Here is a 22,529-nt window from a genome sequence, read left to right as displayed (position 1 = left end):
CAACATAACTTCATCCACTTCTGCGGATGAAGTTATGTTGAGAAATGATGAACAATCAACGCAGTCCATCATAATGTGGCTCAGCACTGCTTATCCATCTCTCGTTTCTCAGATAAATCTTTCGGGGAATAGTACATCCGTGTAGATAAATAAAATAATAATTTTTATAAGATGTGTATCTGCCATATAGCTGGCATTTCCTTTGGGAAAATGATGAACAATCAAGGAGAGTCCATCAAAGCTTAGCTCAGCACTGTTCATCCACCCCTCGTGTCTCAGATAAATCCTTCGGGGAATAGTACATCCGTGTAGATAAATAAAAAAGATGTGTATCTGCCATATAGCTGACATTTCCTTTGGGAAAATGATGAACAATCAAGGAGAGTCCATCATAGCTTGGCTCAGCACTGTTCATCCACCCCTCGTTTCTCAGATAAATCTTTCGGGGAATAGTACATCCGTGTAGATAAATAAAAAAGATGTGTATCTGCCACAGAGCTGGCATTTCTTTGGGAAAATGATGAACAATCAAGGAGAGTCCATCATAGCTTGGCTCAGCACTGTTCATCCACCCCTCGTTTCTCAGATAAATCTTTCGGGGAATAGTACATCCGTGTAGATAAATAAAAAAGATGTGTATCTGCCACAGAGCTGGCATTTCTTTGGGAAAATGATGAACAATCAAGGAGAGTCCATCATCGTTTGGCTCAGCGCTGTTCATCCACCCCTCGTTTCTCAGATCATCTTTCGGGGAATAGTACATCCGTGTAGATAAATAAAAAAGATGTGTATCTGCCACAGAGCTGGCATTTCTTTGGGAAAATGATGAACAATCAATGAGAGTCCACCATCGTTTGGCTCAGCACTGTTCATCCATCCCTTGTTTCTCAGATAAATCTTTCGGGTAATAGTACATCCGTGTAGATAAACAAAAAAGATGTGTATCTGCCACAGACCTGGCATTTCTTTGGGAAAATGATGAACAATCAAGGAGAGTCCATCATCGTTTGGCTCAGCACTGTTCATCCATCCTTCGTTTCTCAGATCATCTTTCGGGGAATAGTACATCCGTGTGGATGAATAAGATAAGATGAGTGTATCTGTTATATCGCTCGCATTTCTTTTGCGATTCTCAGTTCAACATATAGATGTGCAGCCGTTAGATGAGGGAACAGAAATGACATTTAGTTGCATATCCAATGGGTATTGAGAGATCCCCTAAAAGTGTTTATCACTAGTGTCAACATGTTTTCTACCTTTTCAAATTGCATACACATCGGGTATTGCCCCATCATCCCGCATTCGCTCATACACCCGCTGTCATGAAGTTTTCAAACAGATTGAATCATTTAATCACTCCGACTATCGCTGTCATACAGCTTTTCGACTTATCAATCATTCAACCACTCACACAATCGCAGTTACAAGTTGACAGTAAGGAATATTTTCGGAGAGCAGAAGACACAGGGGCAAGTATTGATGACCTGTTGAATCTAGACAGATAACTTGAGTTTTACAGTGTACAGTTAAAAGCTTTATTCAACTCAAACGAAGGGGTTAAGTGTCGATAAACTGCACACAATAGCATAAAGCTTATCTGAAGGATTTATTGAAAAGGTTATAACCCTAATATGCCAATCACATACACTTGATTAGTATTAGAATCGGTCTTTGAATTGCCTAACTTCATCATATTAACTCAATCAATTTCTGTCGGTATCGGATTCCGGTGCTTAGAACATTCCAAGACATTCTAATTCCCGTCTACGTCGCAATTGCCGACTCATTTTCATAATGCACTATCCTGTCTTCATATTTGCAGGGATGGCGTTCTTCTTTTACGAACATGAGAGGGATGGTTCGTGATGATCACGAACCTACGAATGTGCTCATGTGCCGTTAATAAGTCTCCAATTATCAAAAAGACGATCTCGTAATATTATATCTGACAATTTCTCTCGAAGCCCAGTTTTTACCTATACATGTATACATGACACCAAACAAGCCAATGTGTTGGCTTTTAATCGAAACGCGCCCTGTGGCCGTGTAGTGTGATCTGCAAGACGTGGGTGTGAATGAAGACTACCTTCATAAATGAGGGAGCAGGGCGATGGTGGTAGGTAGCACCACAGGCCCGGTGACCGAGGTAGTAGAGAGCGGAAACAGCATGCATACATCATACCGGCACCACAAGAAGAACAGGGCGGATCTACCACCGGTAAGAAACTTGGCACCAAGTGTTTCTTTGCCTTGTTGATTGTCCGTAGTTAAAACATTACAAGAGCCATACGGTTTTTACTTTGGTTTTAGAAATCTTTAGACTTCACCTGCGACTGGGCTGTCACAAATTCCATTAAAAACGTTTCTGTTTATGAAATTGTCTTCAAATCGAAATAGTTGTTGGGGAAATAGTGACTTTGATGGTTTGTGGGATGAAAAGGGTAAAGAAGCAACCAATTGTTTTTAAAGTTTTATTTTACGTAAGTGAAGAAATTTACGTAAGACACACAACAAAAGGTTTTTGTTGTGATGATACCATATTATGTATGAAGTGGTGGCGGTGCCATTTGTACAATATCTTGCCTTCTCTTCAGAACGTTTTCCAAGCCTCACGCTATGATATACCCTTTACTGGTGTATTTCTTTAGCTGCGGGCAACGGCTAGCGCGAGCTACATTAGTTTCCATGGTGATGGTTTATAATGAAAAGGTATGATGTAATGCTGTCTAATTAGCGTCTGTGACAATAGTAGTACGCTCGTGTCTTGGTGCCTTAGACTTGGCGACAATGCAACCGCCCCTTTCTTATTGTCGGGTGAATTTGAGAAGGGTTACACGGGAGTCGGAAAATGATGTAGCAAATAGCATCCCTTATATAATCAATCGTACCAGAATCCGACGATGGTGGTTTCTTTCCCAGATGTTCCCATCTTATAATCCTTTGTCTGCCAGCTAAAAACAAATGTGGTTGGTTGGTTTCTTAAAAGTGGTGAATAGCTAGGACTTGCATCGCTTACTTTTTGACCCACTCTTGGCTGATACACCGTTATATAATTAAATTGTATTGTTGAAAGCGGCCAAGGCGAAACCAAACTCACTCACTCACTCGCTCGCTAAGGTATCCCCCGTTGATATACATGTTGTTTCAGAAGTAGTTATTCTTGTGATGCGTATGGCCGTGGAAACTGTAGTTTCTATTGTCCGATGCGAGTGAGTGAGTGACTCAGTGAGTTAGAAGAGTGATGCGAGATAGATTTGTCGAATTTACTTGTCTTCAATTGTCATACAACTCACTATTTCATCGGAACACACGTCTGTAGTTGTACGACTATTCACACCATGGGACCCGTGAAGATCCGGGGTAGAATTTGTCTTCAGCAACCCATACTTGTCGTAAGAGGTGATTAACGGAATCGCTGACTTGGTTAATGCATGCCATCATATCCACATTGCTTGGATAGATGCTCATGATGTCAGTCACTGGATAGTCTGTCCAGACACGATTATTTACAGACCGCCGTCATATAGCAGGAATACTGCTGAGTGCGGCGTTAAACAACAAACAAACAAACACACCGTGGACGGGCAGTAATCAGTAACTTACATACTACCGTTTAGCTCAGGTGATTAGAATTATAGAGTTCAGAGTGTACTCATTATGCCGGAGTAGCGAGATCCGTGTTAATACAACCTCTTTCACCCAAAGTCATGGATCACAAGTATCCGTCTTTTGGGCCATAGTTACGATAAGGATGTTAGGAGCACAACAAAATAACATCGTCTCGAACAATTGATCGAGTCTGGAGTCCAAGTTATATATTTTTCTTTCCTTCACGGAACCTCTGCTGTGATATGACCAAAGGTGACGGTAGTCCCTTTTCGATCCATTTCCTATCGTCATCTGAGTACTGACAAAGCTGAAGTAATGTAGACTCATGTTTCAAAACAAAATGTACAAAGCAAACCTAAACAAATACATGTTTCTCGTTGTTTGAACAGGGATGAAGCTTGTGCAAATGGAAGCAAGAGTCTGGAGGCGTCATTTGGCCTTGACTAAAAAATATAACTAAGAGATTTAAGCTTTTTATATCTTGGAAATACATCATATCTTCCGTTCTGTGGAACCCTTCTTCCTTGCACGTAAACACGGAGTTGTAATTCAATAGCCGACAGACCCCAGGCTCTCTATCAGGTACGGGAGACGTTCATGAAGCGAAAATAGGAGCGATTTTCATTTACTAATGATATATATCTTTCTGTTAAAAGTTCCAGCCTACATATACGTCATTGAACGAGAAGCTCACTGGATGCAAAATCACCAGGTTTAGATTTGTCGAGAGCGCGTTCTAATTATTAAAATTGTGCTCTTTTTAGGAAAGACGTTGTATTTTAGCTTTCGGATTTACGTAGTGAAACATTTGGAAGGTCGAACAATAAAATAAAATGCATTATGCATGGTTTGTTTTAATCATCTTACAGTTTGATTTGGATTTCTAGGTGATTAAAGTGAATTACAATCTTGGCCTGGTTTGGTTCCTTATGAGTATAAATCTAAAATCTGACAAAGACATTATTATTGTCAGAACGATCTTTACCGTCGGTGGTATAAATTAAAAACCCTTGACATTTTTATTTGATTTGTTTCTGAATGTTCGGTTTTAAACGTCGTCGGATCCCTAAACCAAACAAGATTAAATGTTGGGCCTCATTAAAATACTTAAATGTGTAATTGAGGTGAAGGCCGACCGCTTTCGAAAGTGAGTATTGTCTTATACCGCTTTTAGCAATATTCCAGCAATAACACGGCGGGGGCACCAGAAATGGGCTGCTTTCTAAAGAGTGATAGTGTTTTAATATAATGAATTATATATTTCATGGTCTGTTATTTGAATTTTGCACTTTGAAAAGTGATGTTGAAATATCTGGTTATGCTGATTCTCAATAAAGGCGTAGAGAAGTTTAGAACTTTCAGGCGTCTCTAATATTTTGTTATCTCAGTACGCATTAAAACGTCATTAATCCTGACTTGAAAAGTGGTTTGGCTTATATTAAGAATATGTCAGTGTCAGTTTGTAAAACAATAAAGTCTACATCGTCATAATTATTACGTCGTTTGAGTTCGCGATAAATTCACATTAATACATGAGCCCATTTTTATAAGAATATATAGTATAGGCAAGACAAAAGGAGAAATATAAGTAATTTGCCGGTGCCTTCGTTCAGACATATTTCTACTTTATTCGTATAAAATACATTAGTTGGGCTGATGCTTGTCTATGGGAACGTAATGATCTATTACTGTAGTGCAGTGTTTCAATGACCAAAGGCAATACATCGATACGAATACCATGTCGATGAAATCGATTCCCCACCAGGCTATTGCTTTAATAGATATCTGTGTAGCATAATGAATATCGTCGTGTGGTCACCTCTGATTAATGGGGGCGTGGTAGCTTAGTGGTTAAAGCGTTCGCTCGTCACGCCGAAGACCCGGGTTCGATTCACATGGGTACAATGTGTGAAGCCCATTTTGGTGTCCCCCGCCGTTATATTGCTGGAATATTGCTAAAAGCGGCGTAAAACCCATACTCACACACTCTAATTAATAAGTAAATATTTGGGTTTAATATGTTAACACATGTGTACATACCTCTTTTTATACTACCATATAGTATTTCCATAACAATCTACTCAACCTATTGGCCGCGTCATACTAAAACACGTTAAAAGATGGCACTTGTTGTTACCCTGTCTGGCGCTCGGCATTAAGGGGCTAAAACAAGGACTGGTCGGCTCGAAGTCAGTATACTGTGTCTGAGTGGGGATATTCATCTTAAACTGCGGCATGGTATCTCAGTGGGCTAGCACTATAAATCAGCATCAGTCCGGACTAGTACAAGCAGGCACACACATACGCGCGTGCATGCACGTCGCTATATAAGTGCAATAATCTTGGACGCGACGTTAAACCCAATTTCACCTCACCTCACCTCACTCAACCTATGAATGTTTCCAATAAAGTCACGGAATCTGCTTTGGTGGATGGTTCATCAGTACACTATAGTGCTTGTAGTATCCTAATATATACCGAGCTAAAATGGTTCGGGCCATACTGATGGAAATATATAAGGGAACACTCAGTTTTCGACACGGTAAAATATGCTATCATGGGTTTCCAGCCTTGTCTACCAAATACGCATTGGAAAAAATGCACACAAACACATCTTTGCATTTGATTCGGACATGTTTTGAATTTGTATGCGCTCTTTTTCAAATGTACTGACAGTAAAGCTTATTTCCCTAAATGTTTCATTGTACCCTAATTCGCTTCTATCATTATATATTTTGGGGATATTATGCAAGTGAAGGCCGAGCACATAATTTTTTATTTCCATATGAAGATATTTCCTGATCTTGAAATCGTGTTCAGTATAGTCCTTAATTGTAGAATACTATCAATACAGTTACAATGTCCTCAGTAGCCACCTATATATACTTGTTTAACAGTAAGATATGCATTCACCATACTTCATAACCATGCATATTATAGGCGCGTTTATAGTCTTGTTATGTTACATGTATTGACCATCTCAATGTCAGCATTCCTTTGTGTATTATTAGGGTCCTTATTGAGGTTTTACCTGCCGGAAACTGTGGAGTTTATGACGCACCGGCATACCTGTATGAGCGTTCTATATTGAAGGTTCTCGTCCTCAAAAGTCCATGCTTCCACTTCTCCTGCTGACAGTGCAAGAGCTCATTGTATTGATGTCACATTTGTCAACGCTTCGCTAATTAGTAGAGGACAGATGACAGTCCATGCAGTTAGTCTGTGTGCTTTGTCCTACTCCTTCGTCAATAGAAGAAAGGCTGTCGGGGACTTTGCAAAATTGATGGAGTGTTCGTTTCAAACCTTCCGTCTGCGAAGAGCGCTCATTCAATTTGTCAAATATATATTCAGAAATAATTCCATTAGATGGCTCCCGATTGTGTAATTAGGGGAGACTGTATAATGCGTGTTGGTGTGATATTGAGTCATAAACACATGCTTATGATATAGTCGGAGTCAATGGACTGCTTTTATCAAAGATTTCTTATGGTCACTGAAAGGGTTTTGTCGCTTTTATTGACATAGCAAACATTTGTGTTACATTGTTCTTTGTTGTACATATGTATGCGAACAGGCCATGACTAGTCCACCGAAGACATCCAACAATCAATTTCCTGGTATGCATAGCATGATAAAATACTGCAAAATGTCAAACAATAACATTAAATGACGTCATTGGCATATTACATTTGACGACTGTAAGATGGACAAAATATTTAGGATCATACTGATGGCGGAGTGTATGATATATACACTATTTACTAACAAAAGTGATATTAATTTTAAACATACAAAATATTGCAACATTCCCGTGGGGAATACACCATATATAGCTCCCCTTTAATATATGCTTGTCTGCTGTTGGGAACTTTCTCTGGTTTGACTCGATTATTTACGGCCGTCATATAGCTGGAATATGTTAATATTGACAACACACAAACAAAACAAACAATACTGCAATAGCATCTTGATCGATTGGCGGGAGCATGGGTGGCCCAGTCGTCTAAGGCGCCGCGATTCGCTGTGCATAGTTACGTCTCTTGGGCACGCCAGAAACCTATGATTGTGGGTTCGAATCCCGGTTCGCCCCGATTATGTTTCTAGGTTTGTCAGCACCATACCCGTGCTCGTGGGTTTAACCGAAGTGGTAAATGTCTGAGACCTGCATCACGTCGGGCTTTCCTCCCACATTAAGCTGACACGCCGTGATATAACTGGAATACTGTCAAAAGCGGCGTTAAACCAAACTCCCTAACTCACTCACTGATCGGCTGGCGTTACCCACTGGACTTTACATGGCTTGGCTTGCTTTGACATGAGGTCGAAGTCTAAAGCCTTTTACTCAATGCAGTGGATTGCAGTAAATGCTGTTTTTCGGTGAAAGTCTTTCATGTCCAGGTCATAATTAGAGGATGATACGAGCATGTCAAATAGTTCATGATGTAACACGTCAATCCATTACGCTTGAATGACATCATGAGCATCGATCCACGCAATTGGGATACGATGACATGCATCAACCAAGTCAGCGAGCCTGACCACCCGATCCCGTTAGTCGCCTCTTACGACAAGCATAGTCGCCTTTTACGGCAAGCATGGGTTGCTGAAGACTTATTCTACCCCGGATCTTCACGGGTCGTATATTTCTAAGTGTGAATTCATCCTTTTATCATTATTCTTTATATGCACGTGCTGGAATTTGTATCAACTGATTCTCCGCGTGAATAGCTGTAACGTTGATGATGCGGCGTAAAACACTATCTATTCATTCATTTTAAATGTGCAGACACTCCCACGAAATCCACACATTCAAATTAGAGACGTACATGTAAGCATTGGTTGTTTACTTGACCCGTGGTGGTTGCAAAGATTAAATATGAAGTTATCTGAAACAGGAAACAAGCATGTGTGTCATGCCTTCATTCATAAACTGACATGAGTCCACGAAGTTCCTATATATTTCTGTCATGTTGCCTCCCAATTGCTGTCGCTGCTTCTGCTAAAATTACACAGCCAGATGTAGCGTTATTCGTTGTGTCTTCACTGCCTCGACCTTTCACGTCTCGGTGGTCCACTGTGCTATTGCAGATGTCATTCGTGTACTTACGAAGCAGCACAAATATGTTTATTTGTTGCGTAGGAGTGGGAACATATCAGATGCTCGGTTGATTAATTCCGTTTTTGAAACAAAACACATTTCATTTACTGGTTGTCATTTCTCGAAAGAAATAATCAAACGTCGTTTCACTTCAACAAATAATGAATTAATTTGTCCAGGCGTGGTGTAGATGTGGGGGCGAATGGAGGCGTATGTTTTACAGTGATCTGATACTTAGGCGGATTGAGGTATCAGTAATATTAGGTTGGTTGGTTGGTTTGTTGTTTAACGCCGCACTCAGCAATATTCCAGCTATATGACGGCGGTCTGTAAATAATCGAGTCTGGACCAGACAATCCAGTGATTGACACCATGAGCATCGATCAACGTAATTGGGATCGATGACATGCATCAACCAAGTCAGCGAGCCTGACCACCCGATCCCGTTTGTCGCCTTTTACGACAAGCATAGTCACCTTTTACGGCAAGCATGGGTTGCTGAAGACCTATTCTACCCCGGAATCTTCACCGGGTCACCAGTAATATTAACCTGAACGATGTGCTACACAGTCAGTTCTGTGATCGAGGGTTAATTTTCTAATGTTACAATCAAGGTTGTGAAAACCGTGCGGATTCCGACCTCGAATAGGCCCCCAGCAACCACTGCTGTCGTAAAAGGATATTTAATGTATTGGGCGGTCAGATTCGGTAGCCTGGTTGTTGGCGTGTCATCATACCCCGACGGTGTGGATCAGTGTACATATGATTTTTTGGGCTGTCTGGTCCATACTCGATTATTTGCAGGCCGTCGTCATGAAGCTGAAATATTGTTGAGTTCGGGGCGTTAAACACGAAACGAACAATATGTCCAGGACGGCACATGTACAGCAACCGGTTACCGGCTTATGGTGGCGATAAGTGTACATTTGAACTTCATGTAAGCGTCAAAACTAGGCTTTGTCTTATATATATATATACAATAAAATAATAAAGTCCACGTTAGTTCATCATCAACATGTTATAACATTCATTTCAGTTTAACAAGTTTGATGATATAAAGTTTGATGATATAAAGAAGATGATGGACTAACGTGTACTTTATTATTTTATTATATATTACATGTACACCGAGTGAACATTTACCTCATTTTTGTATATATATATATATATATATATATATATATATATATATATATATATATACGGACGTTTGGTTAACTCGAACCATTTTCAAAGGCCGTGGAGTTTCTAGGATAACTGATAGTTTATCAGATTTGCTTAATACTAACTTTGTTGTTTAACGACGTACAGTAGAACATGGATATAACGAACTACAATGGACCAGAATAATCAGTTCGTTACATCCCTTGTTCGTTATATACGTTTTCTTGGATACAACAAAACACAATACCTAATTGCAGCATTGACTTATATAAGCAGTGATCACTTCATAGCATGCAATTGATAACATTTCATAACATTCATTTAAGTTTAACAAGTTTGATCCGTCACCGCTGATTGTGTTGATTCGCCGCGATTGTGTTGATTCGCCGCTGATTGCGTACAGCCAATTGTTAGTGACACTTGACACTGAGTGAGATTTCTCAGTTTGCTATACACGTCACTAGTTAGTGGTAGATGCGCTTGTCGGTGATCAGATATCAATTCGCTGTACCCGTTAGTTCGCTGTAGAGAGTTCGTTATATACGTAAATTTTATATGATATTACATGGGAGATAAACCGGGATTGTTTAACAGTTGGTTTAAACATATTTATTTTCACAAACGTGTAAAAATGGACGATAAACAAGCAAAGCGCGTATGTTAATACTGCTCCATTACACATAGGACATATTACAATAAATACATAAATGAAGGTTAGATGTAACAAATAAATTGTACATGCCAAGCTAGATGTGTGTATATATAATACATCTATTTGCAGTTTATTTTAAACAATCATTTAATTGAAAATCTTCCAGTTTTTAATATAAAGTGTTGAATAGAATCTAATATTAGAATTTGCTCTTCCTTACTCAAATACGAATTTCCGCATAGCACTGTTTGTAAAGAATAACCATGTTGGTAAAAATACATTTCATTTCGAAAAGCATATTTATTTGTACACACACAAAAAAGTGTACCTTCGGTATGATATCCACAAGAACAAGTTTTTGTATCAAAGATATATCTATTATACTGATCTGCGTTAAGATCGCTGCAGCCAAGTCTGAGGCGACTGGACCCGTGAAGATTCCGGGGTAGAAAAGGTCTTCAGCAACCCATGCTTGCCGTAAAAGGTGACTATGCTTGTCGTAAAAGGCCACTAACGGGATCGGGTGGTCAGGCTCGCTGACTTGGTTGATGCATGTCATCGATCCCAATTGCGTGGATCGATGCTCATGATATCAATCACTGGATTGTCTGGTCCAGACTCGATTATTTACAGACCGCCGTCATATAGCTGGAATATTGCGGAGCGCGGCGTTAAACAACAAGCCAACCAACCTGAGGCGACTATGAATGATTTGGCATAATCTGCTTCCATAATTTAAATCCATTTATACCATTATCTCCCTTTACGTGAAGCAAGTTCTTAATTTGAGCAACGGTTTCTGCCCCCGTTAGGTTTTCTGGTAACATATTCCAAAGTTGCGTTGTTGCTGGCATAAATGAATCTGCGTAATTAGAAGCTTTTATTTTACACTTCACTGTTTGAGGATTACTTTTATCCCTTTAGTCATAATTTTGTTTTCCGAAACTGTATTAACAGTTCGTTGTATCCGTTTGTTCGCTACATCCGTGTTCTACTGTACTTAGCAATATGCCAGCTATATGATGGCGGTCTGTAACTAGTCGAGTCTGGACCAGACAATCCAGTGATTGAAATCTTGAGCATCGATCTACAAAATTGGGATACGATGACCACCCGATCCCGAGAGTTGCCTAATACGACATGCATGGGTTGCCGAAGAACACCATTCAGTAGACACTCCAATAGGAAATGAAAGCAACGCTTGCAAACTTGTGTGATCTTCTTAATCGTTGACTTGAGATATGGATGTAGTTGACATAGTTTTAGTGATGCAAATATATAGGTTTTAAAACGTACAATAAATCCTAAGACTTGTAAAATATGCGCGATCCTATGTCTACAGATGCAAGCATTTTTAAAGAAAAAATATTCTTTTATTCAAATTATATTTTCACCTTGATGCGTCACTTATTATTTGTTCAGTGAGATTGACGCAGGTGGTATGGTCCTGGGCGGTAGAGAATAGCATACCGTCAGCGAGATCTGTCTTTCACCTGCTGTGACCAACGCATTCAGACACGACTTGTAATTGCAATTCCAAATGACATATAGACCGTAGTCGTGCAAATTGTATTCAGACTCGTGTTAATTTGATGATTCAGAATTTTGACATTCTCTTGTAACCTAGCCACCTTACAGTGATTTTGAAGTATAAGCTCTTGAATTTGTCGCATTATTGTAAACTGCCTGGTAAAAGAAAATATACACCCATGTTTGATGATGGTTAAGTGAGTGAGTGAGTGAATTTGGTTTTACGCCTATTTTAGCAATATCCCAGCAATATCAAAGCGGGGGACACCAGAAATGGGCTTGACACATTGTACCCATGTCTAGATTCGAACCCGGGTCTTCGGCGTGACGGGCGAACGCTTTAACCACAAGGCTACCCGACCGCCCCGATGGTGTTTAAGAATGAAACAAACAAGAAATGGTTATTCGATAGTGATGTATTTTGGACCTTAAGTTTGCAGTGTATCGTTAACTGTTTTCAGTCAAGACGTCTTGATAACGGCTGAACTTTTTGAGCCAATATTTAAGTGAAAACATACGTTTTGCCCGGCAGTTTATATAGATGGTGTTTGTTTTTTGTGCTACGTCAGTGATAAGAGTATGTCTACTCCATAGGCGTGTTTAATCCTCATGTCTGACAAGCATTGCCAGTTTGCACATCAACCCCATCTACGAAGCCGTCCATCATGTATCACGTTGATACAGTTCTTGAAAATATTATAAATTGATTTCCTGAAATAGTTCGTCTCGGTCCTATGTGCATGTGTTCATGGTGCCTATTTGTCGGGCATGAACAAGTTTAGACCTAATGAAATAACCTGGGACTTATTCATTACATTCTTCGCCTAAAAAGTCAATCATTTGGTTGTTAGAACATTCATTTTACACAGATACACCTCTCTCTATTAACTGATATCAATCTAACTCAACTGAGGTGCATGCACTTCTCTCTATACCGGAACATCCCTCTCTATATTAGCATCTTTCCACAGTGATACATCCCTCTTTTATACTGATACATCATTATTTACTGATTCACCTCTCCATGCCTGAAACCTCTCGACACCGACACACCTCTCTCTGTACTGCTTCAGCTGTCTATACTGATATACCTCTCTATACATACACACCTCTCGATACTGACACACCTCTTTCTACACTGCTTCAGCTGTCTATACTGATATACCTCTCTATACAGACACACCTCTCGATACTGACACACCTCTTTCTATACTGCTTCAGCTGCCTGTACTGATATAATCTCTATAAAGATACACCTCTCTATGCAGATACACCTCCCTATACAGATACACCTCTCCATAGTGATACACCCTCTATATAGATACACCTCTCTATAGTGATACACCTCTCGATACTGACACACCTCTTTCTATACTGCTTCAGCTGTCTATACTGATATACCTCTCTATACAGATACACCTCTCAATGCAGATACACCTCCCTATAGAGATACACCTCTCCATAGTGATACACCCTCTATACAGAAACACCTCTCTATAGTTATACACCTCTCGATACTGACACACCTCTTTCTATACTGCTTCAGCTGTCTATACTGATATACCTCTCTATACAGATACACCTCTCGATACTGACACACCTCTTTCTATACTGCTTCAGCTGCCTATACTGATATACATCTCTATAAAGATACACCTCTCTATGCAGATACACCTCCCTATACAGATACACCTCTCCATAGTGATACACCCTCTATACAGATACACCTCTCTATAGTGATACATCTCTATACTGATACACCTCTCTATACAGATACACCTCTCTATACAGATGCACCTCTCAATACTGATACATCTTTGTATACTGATAACCTCTCTATACAGATACACCTCTCTATACGGATATACCTCTCTATACAGATACACCTCTCTATACGGATGTACCTCTCTATACAGATACATCTCTCTATACGGATACATCTCTCTATAAAGATACACCTGGCTCTACTGATATACCAGTCTCTACTGATAGAACCTTTCTATACTGATACACCTCTCTGTCTTTATAAGCCGCTCTACACTGATACACCTCTCTATACTGATGCACCTGTATATTCTGATATAATCTTCACCCTGATACACCCATTTGTACTGATGCATCTCAATACACCTATCCTTCGTTCTTAAGTAATAATGATCTGGGTGGGTGTTATTTTCAGATAAATATTAATGCAGTTTAGTTTACTTGGAATTCTAGCAATAGTACCACCACTAACTAGCACACACTGTTTTTGAAAAAAAAAGAAGAACCTCCTGCTGTATTTTGACTTTGTACTCGCACAGGTGACGTTGATTAGCACAGAAACGTATAAGCATCTAAAACACCTATTGACACCTGCGTCCTTGTAAGCATACAGCGTACGTTGATTTACCACACGCAAGTGAGAATACGTCTAGTTGCTATGGTGATCAGTGACCAAAAAGATATGTCATATTGGGGCAGATTTTGTTAACGTTCACAAGGTAAATGACCTGCTTGGATCTGTATGAGGTATGTAAATCGTTACTCTACGCAATGGTTTCACTGTTACCCATGGCACTTGTATATGTTTATTATCGTATATGCACGAATCATGTTCTCTCCCATACGCGATGCACGATACATGATAAACTCGAAATATGTCGTATGACGGAACCTAGCCCCTAGAAGTAGTAACTAAAGTTGATCCTCTCTGCACATTTACAGAACACATAGAGCCTTGATGTTTCTTAGCCATCAGCTGACAGTGAGACACAGGTGACACTGACCTTCGTTTACCACAGCGCTTGTCAATTTTGTCACTATTTCCGACATTAAGTAATTGGATACCATCTTAAGGGGAATATAATCATACTAGGGTTCACGAACTTCTAGCTTGACATATGCAGGTGTTAAATGAAATATAAAGATAATCGCTCTGTGAGAATGACAAATTGAATGCTTTCCCCGACTCCAGGAACACTGAAGGTAGGTTCCGTACGTTAGAATAATACTGTATACTGTATACTATACTGTACTCCCACGTCAATTTCGTGAAACGGTTTAAGTCTGAATGGTTGCCTATGATTTGATAAAATGAGGGGCAAAAGAAAGAATGCCTTGTATTTTTATTCATCCACGAAAGAGTTTGTAAAAAGTAATGTGTCGCTGGATAAATTTGTGTAAACGGTCACTGGTTCAACGAAAACTGGGGCAAGAAATGAATTTTCATCGATATGACCCCTACCATGTTTGAAATGTAAATGCGAGCCGAAAAAAAGCAAATTGATGATTTTCAATGATACCAATGTCTGAGATATCTATCAGCAGTTGTGTATTATACGATCTTGAAAAAAGTTTTGGTTTGAAATCAAAGTATATAAAAAATAAAACCATGTAGAAGTATTCTTTGAGTGATGACAAAGCGCTAGTACAGTTCAGTTTTTGGATATAATAGCGCTAACTTGAGATATTGTCAATTGAAAATCAAACATATTATAAAATCAACTGCGAAATGTAATTTCTTTTGCTCCTCAGATTCTGTTTTAATTCTGTTTTAAGGCGCATGTCCATAGTACATATTGTTGCATAAATGTGTTTCTGATTTCAAACGTTGCAAATGAAAAATTAGTCAGATTATTGCTTCAGTAACCAAACACAGCTGAGAGCTGTCTCAGCGAGTTATGGAAATGTGTGAGGAAACCAACGAAAAAAAGCGACCAAATTATTTCAATGAATATGATTTTTTTTTAATGCTGCACTCATCAATTTTCAATCGGTCTGTAAATAATCGAATCTGGACCAGATAATCCAGTGACTGATATCATGATCATCGATCTACGCATTTGCATCAACTAAGTCAGCGAGCCTGACCACTCGATTAGTCGCCTCTTACGACAAGCATAATCAACTTTTACGGCAAGAATGGGTTGCTGAAGCCCCTATTCTTTTTTTACGTGGGACGATCGTTTGATATAATAATACTGTAACTTTCTTGACATGTTAACTAAAACAACAACTGATCGGAAGATTGGTGTGCACCTACATTGTTCCAACTGTGGAACAGGGTTTAATTCTGTATCTATTGTTATTTGTGACTACGGTTATAACGAACTCAAAGGTACCGCTCATTTTAGTTCGTTGTTCGTTATAAGCATATATGCAACGTACATACAGCAAATGGCCTGGACCAAAAAGACCAGTTTGTTGTATCCGTCAGTTCGTGATAAGCGTGTTGGTTGTAAACGTAGTTTACAGTATACGAAATGCCCTTCTAAATCCCGTCCTCACTGACGTTAAATTCCCAGCCCTGAAGGTCCTACAATAGTGTTTGTCTAGACGTTAAACTTACCATTTCTTATGGACAAACATTGCCAAGTGTGCATTCTCAGAACCTTTGACAATGCTTATATTATTTTGTTTCTAATGCTGATTACGTTATTTTTCAGATGTGGTTGAGATTACTGTCTGTGATGCTGGCGATTCTGACCGCCACCAGCGTCAGCGCCCAGGCTACAGGAAGACTCTGTGGCAAACAACTGGCCGACGCTCTTGACCTTGTTTGTATGGGCCGGGGCTTCCATTGGGACGTCAGCAAAAGATCAGGTAGTTTACATTGTACCGTTCTCATACATGACCCATAGAGGCAAGGGTTTTGGGGAAATTGTGTTCCGTAAATCGCACTGTGTATTGGATCGGCATGTTATTTCTGTGGGCAAACACTATTAATCCGGCATTAGTCCGTACAAGTACAAGCAGCCACACACACATATGCCTGAACGTTGCTATATAAATGCAATAACCTTGAATACAACAAAAGCCCCGATTAGCCTCACCGGTATCTTATGATTCATAGGTTGAATATGTTATATTTCATCTAATTATAACGGGGTAGATAGGTCTTCAGCAACCGATGCTTGCCGTAAAACGGGACTATGTTTGTCGTGAGAGGCGACTAACGGGATCGGGTAGTCAGGCTCGCTGACTTTGTTGATGCATGTCATCGTATACCAATTGTATGGAACGATGCTCATGGTGTCAATCACTGGATTGTCTGGTCCAGACTCGATTATTTACAGACCGCCGTCATTTGGCTTTATTTTTGCGGCGTTAAACAACAACCAAACATCTAGTTTTACCATCACCAACGGACCCATATTCGTTCGTCTTATCCTTTTTATCCACATGGCTATACCCTTCTAATGATGTGTACAAATGGGGTGTTATTATACTATTAGGATATACTATTCAATTTTGAGACAATATTGTACCATATGGTAAGGACGTTCCAACGTTACGCCGTAGATTGTACTTCGACTGATTTGAAATTTGAACAGAATAGTATCAGTACTAGCTGAAATGTTCCTTAAATCCACATAAAACAATCTACCTACATGTTTCAAGGTTCCGTGTCTTTTCTCTTCAGGTGTGCCGCTCCTGACGAAACGTGACGGCGGCATTAGAGGTAGAAGGTCTGTCACTCAACGCGGAGTTGTGGAGGAGTGCTGTGTCAACGTGTGCAGTGTCGAGATGCTAGAGAGATATTGCGCTCAGCCGGCCAGTAGTAGCAGACTGGTATGTTGTCCTTTAACATACATTTGTCTTACTCAAGTGAAAAGGGCCAAAGGGTGCCCTAGTCGTCTATTCATACGTGGGGTTAAGTCCCAGATTAAGAATTCCGGGTTGTCAGGTTGATGTTTTTGACCAAAGAAGTAAAAGAGCCCTGCATCACTTCGGATTTTCCTCCCACATCAATGGGCACCATGTGATCAAGTTTAAATACTGCTCAAAGCGGCGTTATACCAAACTGGTTCACCCTTCAATCCAAAGGGACGGTGGGGTTGTTTAGTGGTTAAAACGCTCGCTCGTCACGCCGAATGCCCGGGTTCGATTCCCCACAATTTGTGAAGCCCAATTCTGGTGTTCCCGCTGTGATGTTGCACGAACAGTGCTAAAAGCGCCTAAAACTATACTCACTACAAGCCCAAATGGGGGGCACGGGTGGCCCAGTCGTCTAAGGCGCCGCGATTCGCTGTGCAGAGTTGCGTCCCTTGGGCACGCCAGAAGCCTATGATTGTGGGTTCGAATCCCGGTTCGCCTCGATTATGTTTCTAGGTTTGTCAGCACCATACCCGTGCTGGTGGGTTGCACCGGGGTGGTAAACGTCTGAGACCTGCATCACTTCGGGCTTTCCTCCCACATTAAGCTGACACGCCGCGATATAACTGGAATACTGTTAAAAGCGGCGTTAAACCAAACTCACTCACTTCAAGCCCAAATGAGTATCAATCATCAAATCGTGTAGAATATTGACAAATGAAGTTGAAAACACATCAGCATTAGCAGTCCCATGTAAATATGGCATGACTATATTCTTCTCAATTGGCTACCAACAAACGTAACATATAACCAAAGTCATTGTCCATTCTGCGCTCAGCATTGCTGACGAAAGTACAAACTTTAAGATATATACTCTATCCTTGAAAAAGACGTTACCAACAAGAGAATGAAGTTGAACGTGACGAATGTCACTATCATTCTATCTTCATTGAAACACGTGTCAGCTTAAAGTGGAGGAAAGCTCGAAGCGATAACGGCATCAGAAGTTTACCACTTTTGTCAAACCCACGAGAACGGATGCGGTGGGGTAGCCTTGTGGTTAAAGCGTTCGCCGAAGACCCTGGTACAATGTTTGAAGCCTATTTCTGGTGTCCCCCGCCGTGATATTGCTGGAATATTGCTAAAACGGCGTAACACCATACTCACTCACTCACGAGAACGGTTATGGTGATGACATTCCTAGAAACATGATCGGATTGAACTGGGATTCAAACCCATAATCATAGGTTTCTTGCATACCCATCCAGGCTCGCTCACCGTGGTTACATGCTTATGCAATTGTTGATCCATGTAATATGACCATGAATGTAATTATGCAAGATATATCATACATTGCAGTATTTTTTAGATAATGGTGTCTTAACAACCAGCATTATATCATCCTTCTTCTTTTTCAGACACGTTTACGTCAACAATTTGCACATGTGACCCAGCCTGCTGACCAGGTCACTACCACACTACCCCCCTCCCCGCCAACACCTGGGACCCCATCAACGCTTTCCTCTGAGCTCGCCTCTAATCCTAGAAAATTCAACTCGTTTTTCTACCTACACGTGGGCCCGAGGCCAACCAGAAGCCCTTTAATATAGACTCCTCTGAGGCGTCGTGGATGCTGGAGCATACCTGTTTCTTACGCAGGAACATGATACCATTCTCTTTCACGGCGCGACACTTATAAAGGGATGGATGTGACTTAAGAAAGACAAACTTTACATGATCGTCACGATGACTACATATATTATTAACGATGACCAACTGTCGTCCATTCAGAATGATCACTGAATATTAGTCATGTTCATGATGTAAGTATTGACGAGATGCATGTAAGACATTATGGGGAACCTTACGTGATCAGTGTGACCGATCGGGCTATAATATGCTGGTAATATGTTGTTTATACGGCACAATACATCATGGAAAGCTTACATGCAATGTATGCTGTCATGAGAATCAATGTTAGCATGTTGCAAATCCAAGATAGATTGATATTGCTTCGTATATCATTACATACACATTGTTAACGTATAAACATTTTCCTTTTCAATGCAATGATACCATGTTGTTCTCTTTCGATTACCGCATCAGGTTTCCAAATTCCCGCTTTTGTATTGTGCATATAGGTAATATGCTTTTAAAGCGTACCCTGCAGTGATATGCTTTCGCCATGCTTTACCCCGATCTTCCGCCGGGATGTCATAGTGACTTTGCGACCACTCGTCTCACACTTCAGGCCGAGTGGTGACGAATGTGTCAGATTATGTTCTTCGCGTGCTGGTGCAATGCATGATTATACATTCGGAATTCCGTTTTAAATCATTTGTAGTTTACCTGACCAAAAAAACCTTACCATATCTTAGGAATAGAGTTTCATCCATTACTGCAGAAAAATCAATTGCTTGACCTGGCTATATCCACTTAATCTAATCATACTGAAATTATTATGGCCTGCGAGATCTATACAAGCTGTACTGAAACAATAGCTGTATATTTGACACACGTCCATTATTTTATCTCAATACGTATACGTCGCTCATAAAAGTTAATCATAATAAAATACTTCTAAATCTACGAATAGGAATAATTATGGTCAATTTGTAAAATAGTTATTGCTACCAACTGAGTTACACTTTTCTTGACGTTGATTGAGATGGTTGAGCAAAAGTGATGATGAACGAAATCAAGACGTTTTCGCTTTGATTTCAAGCATGGCTTTGTGAATGTGTCGCTAAACGTTTCGTACACATGCACACAAAGTAGATGAAATGAAAGTAAATTCCTTTATTTCTCTAAGTGTTGCAATAATTCTCATTTTAAAGGAATTTCACGATTCAATACAATACGAATCAGAACCCTGCATTAAACTCGTGTCGGTCATGATGCGAATGCAGAATGTTAAATTCGCTTTAAATATTTATTAAACAAACTTTGTGCTACATTTAATCTTTTAATTTACGTCAATAGTTTCTAGAACACGAGGAACGACCTGATGTGCGACATGATTAACTGTAAAGACAATATATGGGTTAACATGTACTGATGGCAAAGTGTTGTTGTTGCACCGATATAGAATAAATCTGATTTTAATTTTTGTGTTGGTTTTGCAAGCAACTTTTTTGCATGTGGTTAGTTTGTTTTCGTTTTAATCGATAATGGAAACGTGATTCCTGTGATCCGAGATCCCTCTGCTGTGCGTCATGTAGTATCATGAATAATGCAATTATTATATATTTAATATTTAATTTAATACTTTAGAAACACAATCAGCCTCCGGGCAAGGGATGGTCTTTGCAAAATATCAAGAAGATATTGCCGTGCGTGTTTCATATCCACAGCTGTCGATTTCATGTTAGATTGTACACGCAAAAAACACTTTCTATCTTTTTCTAAACAAAACGAAATTTTAGAATGAATTAGTATCTGTGTTTGAAAATATACACTCATTTTTTTCACAGTGAAAGTAGGAAGCTCACAATAGTGTGAAAATGATATGCCGTTATGAGGCCTTCGTTTTTCGAGCTAAACAGGCCTGAGTTATCCCCCTTAGATTATGACGTAATTGGTGCCAATTCAACTGGGTCCCTGTCTATTCTCAACGCAAAAGATATCAAGTACCAGTTTGCGGTACAACATGGCCTACGACACATTCCGGCGCAGTGGTGACTCTGCATAACACTCTGCTGGCTGGCATCTGAGACGCTAGAATCACACACATGTACCTACACCACGTGAAGCGGCTCTAACAAAGCATGATGACGTCATAATGTTTATCAATTGGCACCAATGACGTCATATTGCAAGGGGCATTAGCCATGGTGTTTTTGTTGTGGAAATAGAACACTTGGTAAATGTGAAAAATATAAATCGTTTTAATGCGAAAAATATGTTAATTAATTGTGATATTTTTATATTTTTGTCTATGACACTTCTAGGTTTACACTTTTAATGTGGAAAAAGTTCAAGAAAAATAGGTTCATTTCCGTGTGAACTTGCCCTTTAAGAATATAATATACTTGTATTAGAGTCATAATAAAATATATATCATACTTATGTTTCATGTGCAAGAAAAGATCATTCTTTCTCATGCTACGTATTCGGATAATAACTTACCCATGCCGGACGTGTCAATCAGGATGTCTCTTTCTCATGCTTAATGTAAATGTACAATACGCAATATGTTTCTCGCTCATGTTTGACATTCCATACAGAACGCTTCTTACTCCTGTTTGGCGTGCTAGAACCTTTTCTTCTACTCAAAGAGCTGACACTGTTCACTGACGTGTATAGTTGGTAGCAGAAATTGGTTGACGCTGCTATATTGAATATCTTGTGATGTGCATTCTTTTTGCTAGGACATATATACTAGGAAACGATTGTCACATGTGATCATAACGGAACAGGAGAATCGTAGAATCGTACTTTATTTTCTTAAAATGTTTCATCTCGAGTTATATTCTAGTCTAATAAATGTTGTAAAAATGCTTTGTGTGAGTGTCATGACTGGACATTAGGAACACTAATATAAGTTGTCTTGGTGAGAGGTGGATCGCGGAGCAGTGTTTGGGAGCTTGCTTATACCACATCGAGTTTCTTTTGTATAAAATAGAAGTTAATGCATTTTGAGAAACGGTGAAAGTCATGCATGACGTCACCTTGTGATCGATAAACTGGTTTTGACTATGTCCAAAGCTAAAATGGCCCATTCCGGATGGGATGGAATCCAAAGGACTTTGGAGATCAATTCGCTATTCGCATGGACAACAATAACATTTAACTACTGATTGGGGCTTGGAATTAGTTTCCTTGTCACTAGTAGCTCACAAAATGTCTGACTTTCTTATATAGATAGGTAAATTTATTTATGGTGTAACATACAACTGA

At 39.7% G+C, this 22,529-nt stretch overlaps 1 protein-coding gene across 1 annotated transcript; it reads left to right on the top strand.

The window, feature by feature from the left end:
• Positions 1–2,107: 2,107 nt before the first annotated feature.
• On the top strand, positions 2,108–20,739 carry LOC124137191 (insulin-like growth factor I-A). Its single transcript, XM_046503391.2, has 4 exons — positions 2,108–2,218; positions 16,481–16,637; positions 17,458–17,606; positions 19,049–20,739. The coding sequence occupies exons 1-4, from the start codon at positions 2,111–2,113 to the stop codon at positions 19,238–19,240; spliced, it is 606 nt and encodes a 201-aa protein (XP_046359347.2). The 5' UTR covers positions 2,108–2,110; the 3' UTR covers positions 19,241–20,739.
• Positions 20,740–22,529: the final 1,790 nt, after the last annotated feature.

The sequence above is a fragment of the Haliotis rufescens genome, unplaced genomic scaffold, assembly GCF_023055435.1.
Source record: "Haliotis rufescens isolate VD_foot unplaced genomic scaffold, xgHalRufe1.0.p SCAF_5, whole genome shotgun sequence".
Lineage (NCBI taxonomy): Eukaryota > Metazoa > Mollusca > Gastropoda > Lepetellida > Haliotidae > Haliotis > Haliotis rufescens.
The sequence above is the reverse complement of the archived record's forward strand: the minus strand, read 5'-3'. Positions and strand labels throughout refer to the sequence as shown.

What these genes read in the sequence shown, in the direction of transcription:
- LOC124137191 (XM_046503391.2), top strand. Translation starts at nt 2,111, where the DNA reads ATGGTGGTAGGTAGCACCACAGGCCCGGTGACCGAGGTAGTAGAGAGC. An exon ending in GGACGTCAGCAAAAGATCAG is followed by an intron (nt 16,638 to 17,457) that starts GTAGTTTACATT and finishes TTTTCTCTTCAG; the next exon opens with GTGTGCCGCTCCTGACGAAA. An exon ending in CGGCCAGTAGTAGCAGACTG is followed by an intron (nt 17,607 to 19,048) that starts GTATGTTGTCCT and finishes CTTCTTTTTCAG; the next exon opens with ACACGTTTACGTCAACAATT.